The sequence below is a fragment of the Agelaius tricolor genome, unplaced genomic scaffold, assembly GCF_023055355.1.
Source record: "Agelaius tricolor isolate 1412-34295 unplaced genomic scaffold, bAgeTri1.0.p SCAF_8, whole genome shotgun sequence".
NCBI lineage: Eukaryota > Metazoa > Chordata > Aves > Passeriformes > Icteridae > Agelaius > Agelaius tricolor.
Genome location: NW_027269268.1, coordinates 10,501,694 through 10,514,687, shown reverse-complemented (window position 1 = coordinate 10,514,687; position 12,994 = coordinate 10,501,694). Strand labels below are relative to the sequence as shown.

Below are 12,994 nucleotides of genomic sequence, written 5' to 3'. Positions count from 1 at the left end.
GCACCAAACACATTATTAGCTTTCTGCAGATGAAAAAAAGTAAACGTGCCTTAGTGGCATGTACTAAGGATATTGAAGCATTTGGCCGTGCTTCTGGATTCATAAGGAAAATAGGTCCAGAAATGCTGGTTATTTTTTTTGGTCCATTTTCTTCCCAGATCAGAATCTACAGATTGTTTACTAGATTTACAGAGGGAAAATCTGCACGCTGACTGCCCACTAGACTATATTTGAGAGAATTATGCCTAAGCTGTTTTTAACAAATCCAAATAGTTTATGTAGTAACATAATCCTGTCTATTCATCCAGCTCCGTGTTTGTTGGTGGGTTTATACATATCACACTACCTGTTTATGTACATGCACTACACTTCCTTTTCCCTGCTGCTCTCTGTGAGGCCTTACAGCTAATTTATTTTGGAGTGCCAGAAGCGCTCTCATCGGGCGCTGTCACGGGCACGCGCACTGTGTCCCTGGATTGTGGGAATGGCAGGGATTTCTGCATAAACACACACGACGTGTGGTATGTGCAGGGGGAACAGTGCTCAGACAAACAGCGATTGCTTCTAGGTACTACTAGCTGATGAATCATGTACTTGACAGAATTCTGCTTTTTTTGGGTTTTTTATCCCTGTTACTGGATGCTTCTGTGAATTTTTTGGCGTTTTCCCAGAGTCCACACTGCTTCCAGCTGAGATGCCAAACCCTGCTGCTGTTTGGATTTGCGCAACACCGCTTTAATACCCAGAGCTCCTCCATAAATAGTTCTGCTCTCCCCACGCCCAGCTAGAAAACAACCACAGGAAATCGGGGAATGTGCAGCCAGCACAGCTTAGCTGGCACTAATTGATCTGAGCCAGCACAGCCTGCATGAGAGCATTCATGTACGTAGCCTGCAGTGCTGGCTGGCTGCGGCTGCTGCCTCGGGAGCTCTGGTGCCTGCTCTTTAGAAGGCACCATATTGCTACAGCCTCACAGCAGCAGCAGCAGCAGCAGCAGCGTTTTTGTTGTTGCTCGAAGGAGTTGTGCTCCTGTAGGAAGTGTACGCAGCCACCCCCTTCCCTCTCCCTTTCTCCCTGCCTCCCTGCTTCCCTCCCTCCCACTTCATCCCACTCCACTACTGGAGGCTTTCTCAGCTGCATGCAGTTGTCAGGGCAGACAGTCTCAGGAACTTGCAGTAGCTTTCTAAAGAAGGAAAAATTCAAGGAAGGCAGATGGACGGATGTTTTTACTGGTGTGAGTGAGCAATTAGTACGCAGGGGTCACCAAGCAAGGGATTTGGATTTGGAGCTGGAAACAGCAGGGTCTGTTTGGATCTTTTTAGCTAAAGGCATGAGCTTACTGCTGCTGTGACTTGCAGGGGTTTTTTTCCCCCCTCTGCATCCTGAGACCTTTTTTTTTTTTCCTTTCTCTTTCATTTCCTTGGGTGTATGGGAACATAGCTGACTTCAAGTATGAAGATTCAAGAACATCCAAGCATGCCTGAAAACAAGTTGCAAAGAAATCAAGATGCTGATGATCAGGAAAACAGCTTTGTATCTGAAGTGCCTCGGCTGGATTTAACATCACTGTGCGATGACAACAACTGGGAAGGTAGGATTGTGTGATGGCTGGTTGTGTGAGTGAAATGGGAGAGAGGGAAACCCCAGTGGGCTGGGTGTATCTTTATGTGACCATGTTCCTTTGCTAAAAACAGTAAAAAAACAACTTTGTCCTGAATATAGAAGGGAAAGTTTGGAGAAACTGGAAGCAAATACTGAATGGTACTAACTCTCATTGTCACTTAGAGGTGGAAAATGAAATGTTTTATTCTTGAAGTTACTTTCATGTTCTGTTTAGTACTGTTAAGTCTCTGAGGATTTCAAGATACCTTATTTCTTAGTGGCTGGTCAGTGGTAATTAAGCTAGACTGCCCCACACTTCAAAGCAACTGGGTATTTCAGAGTCTAAAAAGAACTTTTCTTCAATCACTGTTTGGAAATAATGATTCACACCTGAAAAGCACAGCTGATAAAAAAATGCTGTCTGTCTGTTACTTTGTCTTACAAACAACTTTTTTTTGTGTATGCTGTGAAGGAATTCTTATGACCAGCTTAAATGGCAGTGTTAAATTGATTGCATGTCATATAAATTGCTGTAATACAATTTCTTAGCTCTCCTCTGCAGAGTACATGCTTGTTGGCCATACACTTAGTTGTTTAAGAGTGGGAATTTGGGCAAGCTCTGTGGGGTGCCATGACCTTAATTTCATTTGAAATTGAGATGAAATGAAGGTGTCCAGTAGTTTTGGGATCAAACCCTTTTCTAGTTACAGAGTATGTGTCTGTGTACAAGCCAGAGTTCTTCTCTTAGTTTATGCTTTAGGAGTGAAAGATAGGTTTTCACATGGAAGAAGCAGGAAAACACAAGTGTGGTGTTTTAATAAAGCAAGAGAGGGAAAATGTGCAACTAATTCATTGCTCTAAAATAACAATCTCTGAGGAACACTGAGAAGGGAAGTTCTCTGCTCCTGCCTCCACAGTGAACGTGACCTAGTATGTTTTGCCTTTCCCTCTAGGAGGTGAGTAGTTATGACACTTCAGGTGCAAGTAAAGAAAACCTGCAGCCATGGCTGCCTTTGATTGAGCCAGGCAAGCAGACACCATGCACAGGAGGGAATTTTTCCATTTGCTTGCAGATGGGGATTCCCTGGGTGGAATCACCACACATGCAGCAGGGCTGATCAAAGCATCACAGAAGGGCTCCCAGGCAGCCCTGGCTGCTGGATGTTTACTGAGGGGCCAATTAGCAGAGCCCTGCAGGGTCTCCAGCCAGGGTGAGCACGTCTGTGTTCTCAGAGGTGATGTGTGTGGCTTCAGCCCTCCTGTGAACCTCGGGGAATAATGACTTTTTTTTTCCTTCCTGCATTACTAATAGGAGTCATATGAACACATGAAGGGGAGAACACAGCTCCACTCTGCCTGCCAGAGGCTTTCCCATTGTATGAAATAAGTTGCTTCTTGGGTACAACTCCCTCTTAGTAGACATGCTCTTATGTTTGGATTCTAGCTTTCTTTTGCCCTGCAAATATGACACAGGATTAGGGGCACATGTGACTGTGCTTCTCTCTGATTGCTCCTTCCTCCTTTCTGTTCACGTGTATTTCGCAGGAGGAGGAGGAGGAGGTGGGCAGTTGCAAAAGAATCAGCTGTCTGGGGTGAGAGAGACATCATCCCCTGAAATGTGTGCCTTCCAGAATCACCATTTTGTTGCTGTGGGTGAACAGCAGCAAAATGGTGCCTTCTGTGTCTCAGCAAGGACACACTGAGTCTTTCCTAGCTGTGGATGTGGAATCAAGCTTGCAGAAGCCAGAAAGAGGAATATCTTCACATTAACTCTCAGACTGCTTCTGTAGCTAACAGCAGAGTCTGTTGTTGAGACTGGCTTTGCAGGGCAGGGTTGTACCACCCATCCACACCTCAGCAACAAGGACATCCATCCTCCCTTTCCTTACCAGCCAGCCCAAGTCACTCAAACCTTCACACATCTCTGCAGGATCCATGCCACAGCTCTGGTTGCACCCCCAATGAGAAAGAGAAAGGACTGTGCCTTCAAATGCCCTAACACTGAGCTGTTTATTGCTTTGCTCTAGCAAATGTGGTAGGTCCATCTCTAGGGAAATTACCCATATTTTCAGGACATAGTTGAGCTAATGTTAGGGTGATGGACATACAGACCATCTGGTGACCAGGGCAGCTGCTGGGACTTGCACAAGTGATGTGTGAGAACAATTACACATCCAGGATTTGCTTTCAGCTGTAGCTGTCACTGCCTCCAGTCAAATGTTAGGAAAGAGCCTTCAACAATGGGCACAAAGTTACACAAGACAACCTTGTCCATTGACTAGATTCTATTTGTCACTCAGGCAGGCTCTCCATCATTTAAAGAGCAGAGCTGCCTTAAAAGCTCTCATTCAGGGGCACAGAACTATGAGAACTGCTGCCAGGTGAGCTGGCAGGCCCTGTGCCCTTACACTAGAAGTAATTTCTACCAGATTTTTTTTCCCCATAACTTTAATCTCATAGTCAAGTCTGTACACAAGAGAGATTGGCTGTACTTCTCCAGGCTGTGTTCCCTTTACCTAAAGCTGAGCACAGAGAGGACAGAGACATTTTCTCCCTGCTCCCTGCAATGCAGCCTCACACTTTGCCATGTGCCCACCTTCTGCATCCCACTCACCTGCTAAGTATAGAGGCTTGTGTAGGAATCATCAGGCTGTTGATGCAGCACTCAGGGCGTGAGCAGTGCCCCAGCCAAATTCAAGCTCTGAACTCCTTGCCTCAGTGCATTTCCCATGGTCCAGGAGCATTTTCCTGGTGTGCATTTGGCAGGTGTGGATCAGGGAGTTGTATTGCCCTGGATGAGGACTGAGCTGTCCCTGTGAGCTGGGATGTCCCATCTGACTGCTGGCTTTGCCTGCTGAGCTGAGATGGCTTTGGGAGCAGGCGTGTCCAGGACTGCTTCCACTGCTAAAGGTTTCTAATTGTTGTGGATTACGTTTCAGTCGGGTGCAGTGACTGAGGGGAACAGAGTGTTCTCTCACAGGCCAGCACTATTGTGCAGATTTCTCACCAAATGTTTCTAATTCCAGCCCAGAACTTGCTATCCTGTCCTCAAGGAAAATCTGGAAGTGTGTTGCTCTCCATAGCAGCGGCTGGCCCTGTCAGCAGGCAGCTCAGTAAATCAATATGATGTGTGATTGCTGCTGATGTCACCCGATTACTGACACTTTAAAAAAGTTCTGTAGCTGAGATTTCGAGCAGAGTTTGCAGTAACAAGATCTTATGAAACAATCAGCTGGCATTTTTCGTCAAGCTTAAAAATAAAAATAAAAGCAGAAGTTAAAAACACAATTTGAATTCAAGTATTGCAGCACTTGAGACCCTGAGGGTGAAGCTGATCTACAAATAGTTTTGACACTGACTTAATTGATACTTTCCCATGGAAAAAACCCAAAATAATGCAGAAAAAATCCATATAGTATAGCAGAAGGGAAGTTGAACTTAGTTTTCTCTTTTTCAATGCTGTGAACTTAGATTGATCAGTTTATTTGTGTGTGTGACACTCTCTCGCATAAGAAATCAAAAGCGGGTGAGGCATATTCTATTTTTATTACTAAGTATAGAAAAAATTGCATTGTTTACTGAATAGCATCAAAATATTAAAATTGGTTTTTTGATTGTTGTGCCATCGTATAAACAAAATACAAAGTTTGCTTGCTAGCTGAGAGATGTGTCATCTCACTGAGTGAAGAGGTGTGGTAGTGCTGTATTTAGGCTATTCTTTTGATCTATGTAGGAAGAATGCCTGCTGATGTATTCAAACAAGGATATTTTCATAGTTATTTATAGATGAAAATAGGTTGTTACTGAGCTAGTGAATGCTTGGGATAAAGTTTTAAATTACTTTTTTCATTCCATTATGAGAGGTCTTTCTGGAGTCTTTCAAGTGGCATTTGATACTAGCACCTCAGGTGTTATAATGTGTTTAGACTTTTCAATCGCCCTGGACTTACTTCAATTTACAGTAGCTAAGGTTTGGCCACGTTTGTTTGACAGATGGGTGTGTGTAAAAGCAGTGTTAGCAGCATGTATGAGCTGGGTGGCTGCAGAGAGGGAAACAGGAGATGCCTGTGGCGTTTTGCTGGCTGCACCTCAAGTGGTATTTGTGTGCAGACACCCCTCTGTTGGCCCTGCAGCCCCCAGTAACCCTGTGGCAAATACACAACGTAGTGATAAAAAAGAGACAGGTTTTGTCAGCAAGATGGCTTGGAGCTCACCAGTAATACACCAGTTTGATACAATAAATCTTTCTTCTCGTGTGAAGCACTTAATGGTTCAGGTTTATTAAAATCTCCAGCCCTCTGTGCAGCAGGTTGGCAGAGAGGTTGTACTGCCACAGGCAATGCTCTGTGTGCCTCTGCAGAGCCACACCTGGCAGATGGCTGACAGCTTTGTGCAGAGATGAGCTGGTTGTGGCATTTTGAGAGGGAGGGCAGCACTTGTGAAGGACTGCAGCATCACTAGCAGCACACAGTTCACTGATTCTGAGCCAGCTTAGAAAAGGCATGGAAGAAATGCCTAGAGAGTCTGACCAAGGCATTAAAATTTTTTTCACCCTTTCTCTGCAGTGGTTACAGCCATGATGGCCAAATATTCCCCTATTTTTTTTCCTTTTTTTTTTTCCCATGAAAAGCTGTTATTCTGGAAAATGGGGGGGGGGGGGGGGGGGGGGGGGAAGGAATAGTACTTTAGTACATGGAAAGAAGGTGGAGATGAGTTGAAAATTGAGAATTTTCCCTGAGCAGGAGAGATAAGAGGAGTAAGTGTACCTGCTCTGTCATGTCAGTGGCAAAGAAAAGGTGGAATGTTTACAATCTCTATTGATATTTTGTTCTTCAATTAGCAGGAAAGGGAAAGGCTGACAGCATTAATTATGACAGTGGATGCTTTAAAACTGGACTTCATAGCAGATACTTCAAAACCATTCAGTCCAGGAGTTCAGCAGCCTTCAGAAAAAGCTCAGTGCTTTGATAGCTATCTTGGCTAAATGGATTTAAAAAAGATATTATGTATCCTGTTAAAGAGGAATTAATTAATTGTGCACTGTCAGAAAAAAGCAGTAGTTTACCCTTAGTGGGTTCCTGTGTGTTTGTGTGATCCAGCAATTCCAGTGGTTCCAGCTGAAGGGCCTGGCACCTGGCTAGCAGGAGAGAGAAGGCAACTGGACTGCAGCTCTGGTCCACTTAGTGATCTGATGTAGATAAAATTTGTAATTTGTACATATCTAAATATGTTCCTTGATGAATTGCTGTTGCTCTCAGGGGTCTGGCCATTTTGTGTCTAGTTGAGGTTTTGTCTTCTAAATGTGTATGGTCATCAGGGGAAATAAAATTACCCGTAGAGTCAGGCCTTCCAGGAGCAAGGGTTAAAAAAGCTGATTTTCTATAGCAGCCATTTCTTCTGCCAAGTCTCAAATTTGATTTTCCTTTTAGAGTTTTTTTTTTTCTACTCCTTTTTAACACTTTCTTCTTTGGAATGGGAGTTTTCTGTTTTGGGGGAGTACTTTGAAATCAACAAAATACAAAGTAGACACACCCCAGTCTCAGTTAGGTTACATAAAGCGCGTTGCTGTCTTTTGGGGTTTGATCAGAGGCTCTTTGGGCCATTGCAATTCCCTGAATGTGGCATGCTATCTGGTTTTAATCCACCTTGGACGAAGTCACATACATCATGCATGATTAATAATGGCTTTGTTCGCTGGTGTGGTGGGAGCTTAATTTAGTTACTGCTAAATAAGCCTGATTTTTTCTAAGTTTATTCCATCTATGTAAATCCCATGGAGGTGTTACTTAACAATTTCCAAGAGGAAATTCAGTTTGTGGGTGAGAGGTATTCAAACAATAGAAGTGAGAGATGTCTAGAAGAATTTCATGCATCATTTAACTCTCTTTCCTGCTGGTCAAATATATCAGGGGTTTTTTTCCTTTTGTATTACCCTTTATTTTGCTACAAAAGATCTTGTGAGACCCTTCTTAAAATCATGAGAGATTCAGAGAAGTAGATGCAAAATATTTCAGGTATTAGAAAATGCCAAGGCTGAACAGAGCTTAGATTAACTCTATTTTTCAGAAATTACCCGAAGGAAGTTTCCAAAGCTCTCCAAACCATGGCAAAACAGCCTACATACGCTTGGGGCTTGCACACCTCATGGAAGCAGCCCCTGTGAGCCAGGCTTGTATGTGCTTCTCTTACCACAACACCTTTGAGGGGCTCTTATGCAAAAAGCATGTGCAAAAACCTCCTGTCACCCCTTTCAGGGTAGCACATCAGTGTGCATGCAGCACCAGCCTCTAAGCAGAGGCATGCCATTTGTATCCATGTGCTGAGGAAGAAAAAAAAGGAGGAGAGCATCACTGGAAGATGTGCACAAGCAAAACAGCCCTGAGCCCATCACTGCTGCATTGATCTTGCACTGCCTGACTTGTACAGAGGAGGAATGTTAAACAGCACAGAGGTTCTGCAGGGGAATCCTCATGCAATCCACTCTGAGCTGTGAGAACATTAACCTTCTTCAGCAAAAGGAAAACCCTGCTTTTTATTAATAAACTGATAAGTTCAAAAGCCCCCTCTCTTTGTGAATGAAGAATAGACAGACACATTAGGCACAGGAAACAATTAGTCCGTAATTCTGGGACTGGTATGGGAGCTTTCTGTAAGGTTTTTGTTTTGTTACTTGACTCTAGAACTATTTGTTAGATTTAGAAGTTCAAAGCCTGGCTCTTAGCACCACAGGATTAGACAGTTTAAGTAGGAGCATGCAAATCAGCTTAGTAAACTATCTGAACACAAAATGTTAGACTCCTTATGGCATCTGGAGGGAGTGATCACAAGATTGAGGCGATTGCTTTCCGTGGGCTCTATTATGCTAATCAGCAGTGCTAAATTTGGTTTCCCTTTCTCTCCCACTGCACCACCTCCCTGTACAACATTGCTTTTGCTTCTGCCTGGTTAGGTTGTCCATGGGGCTGAAGATTTCCTCACTTTTCTACCATGCTGTAAGCAGGAGGAAAAGGGGAAACTCAGACCATATTACTATAATTGTTAATGTGTGGGCTGGGCACCCTGTGGAACAGGTGGTAATGTAGGGCAACCTTTTGCTTGCAGATTAGAAGAATGTATGCTTACTCCTAGGCTTTGAATTTCCAATAGCAGGCAACAGGGGGGCTTATAGGAGAACCATTAATATACTGTTCATTTACAGCATTTGTACATCCTGAAAGTGAAAAAAATTCCTTCTGGAATCTAGTTGCCTCTTCTATATACCAGAAGTATAGAAGTATATCTATATATTTCTATATATGTGTCAGTAATGCTCTTTGTCCAGCATAACTTTTTCCTCAAAGGTACTAGCTGGTGATTGCCTTGTTTGGTGTCAGTCCATGGTAATTCCTGGTCAGCTTTTGGGTAGTTTTCTGTTGCACCTAAGAGATGACTTATATTTTTGTAGCAGATGGGAGTAGTGACCAGAGAATGCCTGGTGATAAGAGTCACAGTCCAGGACGAGCAGGTCAAGGTTCAGTAGAAAGTTACCTGGAGTCTGTCTTGTGTATAAAACAGACCTGATAAAACCAGCCTTTGTCTTACTGTTCCCAGAGCCCATCCCTGCTCTCTCCTCATGGCAGCGAGACGGCTTAGACTCAGATGAGGCTCGCCTTTCCCCGCAGGCCGGGCGCTTGATTCGCCAGCTTCTGGATGAGGACAGCGATCCCATGCTGTCCCCTCGCTTCTACGCCTATGGGCAGAGCCAACAGTACCTGGATGATACAGAAGTGCCTCCTTCTCCTCCCAATTCTCATTCCTTCATGAGGTGGGTTGTGGTTTGCCAGTGCTTTCACATGCAGCTGCGAAGGGTTTGCACGGTTGCATCAAGCAGCATCTCTTTGGATCAGCTGTGCTGTGTTGGGTTTCTGTTCCCTGCTCACAGGGAACTGATATGTTATAAAAAGTTCTTTGTAGTTGATTTCTGGGTTTGTGCATTAATATCTAGGGCTGTTGGGGCATCTTTTGCTATCTGTCATTGCAGAGTAGCAACATAGCATTCTCACCTTTGTGGGCCTTGCCTTTATTCACACAAAGTTGAAGTGGCCTTCTCTGCATCAAGATGTACTGTGGCTGTTTGGATAAGCTCTTCCTGCAATCTCTGCTCTTGGCAGGAGACGGAGTTCGTCTTTAGGATCTTATGAAGATGACAGAGAAGACCTTACCCCTGCACAACTCACCCGGAGGATTCAGGGGCTGAAGAAAAAGATCAGGAAATTTGAGGACAAATTTGAAGAGGAGAGGAAATACAGAGTGAGTCTCTAGGAGTTCAGCAGTTATGTGGAGATGGATGCATTAGCAGCAAAGGGAAGGGACAACAGGGAAGTGGGTCAAGCATACAGAGGGACACCAGGGAAATATGCCAAACATACAGAGGGCTTGAAAGCTTTTATAATGAGGAAAGGAAAAAAAGAAAGGCAGAAGACCTGCTGCCCTCTCAGAAATCTGTATGTTCACCAAGCAAATTACCTTTCCAGGTATTATGTAATATCCATGCAGCACAAGAAAAGAAAGCTAATGAACTCATAGGATTTTGACCACTACTTAAGACAGTGTGTAGGAATAGCTGTGTTCAATTTCTCTTTGTTTGTTTATTTATTTACCTTCAGCATATGGGAAGCACAGTGGCTGATCTCATTTGCATGATGGTAATCCCAGGACACCTGTGCATTGCAGCTGCCTTCACTCCTGAGCAAGGAACCACAGTCAAGTGCTGCTGAGCAGCAGCAGTGTACTGGACTCTTAATTGTTCTGACATGTCCTTCTGATGCACAGAAAGCTTTCTAAGGAACTGTAAAGCTTAACATGTGTGCATCTTTGGCTATCTAAATGGCAAAGAATTGTTCTGGCCTGCAGTAGGAAAGGCTGAAAAAAATGCTGCTGTAGCCTAGAATTTGGTTTATTTGATGTCTTTGGATGTAAGGCAGCCTTTGGTGTGGATACATGAGTCATAACACTTTTCCAAGTGTTCATGCTAGGTTTCCTCTATTTTAGAGGTACCCTCTTGTTAGGAAACAATAGACACGAGGATTCCAATGTGCATCCGGCCCTCTGAGTCACTCCTATGGCTTAATCATTGGCATCAAATGCTTTGTGTTTTCTAAAAAGAAAGTCCATTTCACGATGCCCCTAAGACAGAGTGTTGTGACAGGCAGGAGCAATTAAAGCAAGCTCTGAAGTGGGCTGCTCAGAGGTGTGCAGCTGCCAGTCAGAAGCCGGTGCCTGTGCTCTGGGCTGGGTCCAAATTCCATTGTACCCCTTTGTGCCACACACTTGTTTCAGTGAATGGCTCCTGGTGGTTTAACACAGATTCAGCATGGCTTTTCTTTCCTCCCAGCCTTCCCACAGTGACAAAGCAGCCAACCCTGAAGTGCTCAAATGGACAAATGATTTGGCCAAATTCCGAAAGCAACTTAAAGGTGAGAACTGCCACTACCTACCTTTGCAGGGTAGCTTGACTCTGCCTCATTTAGATTTGATGTGAGGCAGTGAGCCTGACACTGTCACATTTTAAAAATGAAAAATTGCTCATCTTTCCCTGCTCAGAGTCAAAACTGAAGATCTCAGAGGAAGACCTTGGCCCTGTTGTGCGTCAGCGCAGCAACACGCTCCCCAAGAGCTTCGGCTCTCAGCTGGAGAAGGAGGATGACAAGAAGCAAGACCTGTCAGACAAATCTGCCAAGCCTGCTGTGGAAGTGACCCTTGAATCCATCCAGAAGAAGCTTCAAGAGAAGCGAGCAGAGACCAATAGACCTGAAGACATTAAGGTACAATGTAGACAGGTCACACTTAGGCCTTTACGTGCAAGCAGGTTACTCGTGGCTGCACAGTCACTGTGAAAGCATTGTGGTCTTCTACATTTTGTTAAAAAGTCTGCAGCCTTTAGTCTGGGCTCACTTGCTTTAGTTCCTTTCCCTCTGCCTTTAGTATCTTGATTTTTCCCCCAGAGCTCAGTTTCTATTGTATGTCATCTTGTGTTCTTTGTCTGACCCTTGCATATTCCTAGTAGTGTTTCTGAATTATTGCAATTTTTTCCTGACCTGTTTTTGGCTATTTCTGTTGTTCCATCCAAAGTTTTTTGTCAAATTCTGAGTTGTCCAATGCTTCTGGAGGTTGTGTCATCTGCTTGCTTCTTGTTCACCCCAAAACTGAATGTTATTCTCTCAGGGTATGTTACTGCTAACCTTCAGAGTTTCACATTGAGCTCTGTTAGCTGCTCTAATCTCTAAGGGTTATCAGCAGGGAGGTCTTCATGTCTGATGTGAGCTCCTGAGGTTTGGGCAGCCTTGTAAATGAAGTCCTTGAGTCTGCTGACATGTAAATTGTGCACTGCTGTGTAAGAGTGAGGCAGACAGCATTATCTTTGTTTGCTAGATCTGCAGAAGAAAAAGATACAGCATGTGTTTTGACTATTTTCTGACTGTAGCAAGAATCCACAGCCTGGCCACTTACAGAGGGACTGTGGTAGTACTTGGTGGTGTGATAGGGAGAAAAGGCTTGGTGTTAGGCAAATTCAGGGGGGGAGTTTTGGCCAACTTAGTTAGAGAAGTCTTCTCTAACTGTCTTCCTTTTTTTTTTTTTTGGGCTTTGTCCCCTCTTGTCTGCTACAGCTTTTCACTCCATAGCAGAATTGGCAGAAAGAGACATTCTGACTGCACTTCAGTTCTTGGTAAAGTGTGTTTGTGACAGTCAAAGCAAAGGTGTCAAGCTTTACAAGAGGTTCTGGAGTTTGTCTCAGATTTGGAGAAAAAGAAAGGAAATGTGTTCTTTTATAGAACTTACATTTCAGATCTTAACTGGAAAAGATCCACCAGCATTAAAATTTGCATGGTGTTGTTTTTTCAAAGCACACTTATGATCTGTAAATCCACTTCAGGTACATAAAATACCTTCATATTCAAAGTTTGTGTGTTTAATCTGCCTGCATTGAGCATAGGGTTCTACTCACATTAACAGTCTCTTTAGCAATGTAGCTGGGAAAAGACAACTTTAAAACATAATGATGGTATGACAAGACTTTGGTTATGGCACAGATCAGTATTCCAAAGGTCCAGGAATCTGACTTTTTTTTTTTTTCTTCCTCCCTTTCCCTTTCTCTGTGCCACTTTTCATAGGACATGACACGAGATCAGATAGCAGCTGAAAAAGTGGCTCTTCAGAGGGCTTTGCTGAATTACGAAGGCATTCATGGCAGACCGGTATGTACTGCAGCTTTTTTTTTCTTTTTTTCTTTTTTTTTTTTTTTTGTCTCAAAGTACATCTTTCTATGTCTTTGTCTGTGGTAAATGATGCCCCCTTTGATGTCAGGTCACTAGAACTTCTTGCTCTCCAAGCCACACGTGCACCCTCTAATCCA

General features: G+C 43.8%; 1 protein-coding gene across 8 annotated transcripts in view; it reads left to right on the top strand.

Moving 5' to 3' along the window:
- The window catches only part of FAM13A (family with sequence similarity 13 member A), a 125,345-nt gene that overhangs the window by 91,980 nt on the left and 20,371 nt on the right, over window positions 1-12,994 (top strand). For all 8 annotated transcript variants that reach the window (XM_071431617.1, XM_071431618.1, XM_071431621.1 and 5 more), the window contains 6 exons: window positions 1,441-1,591; window positions 9,193-9,406; window positions 9,753-9,891; window positions 10,976-11,057; window positions 11,185-11,405; window positions 12,753-12,836. In XM_071431617.1, the coding sequence (XP_071287718.1) occupies window positions 1,441-1,591; window positions 9,193-9,406; window positions 9,753-9,891; window positions 10,976-11,057; window positions 11,185-11,405; window positions 12,753-12,836 (891 nt within the window). The remainder of the gene's footprint in view (window positions 1-1,440; window positions 1,592-9,192; window positions 9,407-9,752; window positions 9,892-10,975; window positions 11,058-11,184; window positions 11,406-12,752; window positions 12,837-12,994) is intronic.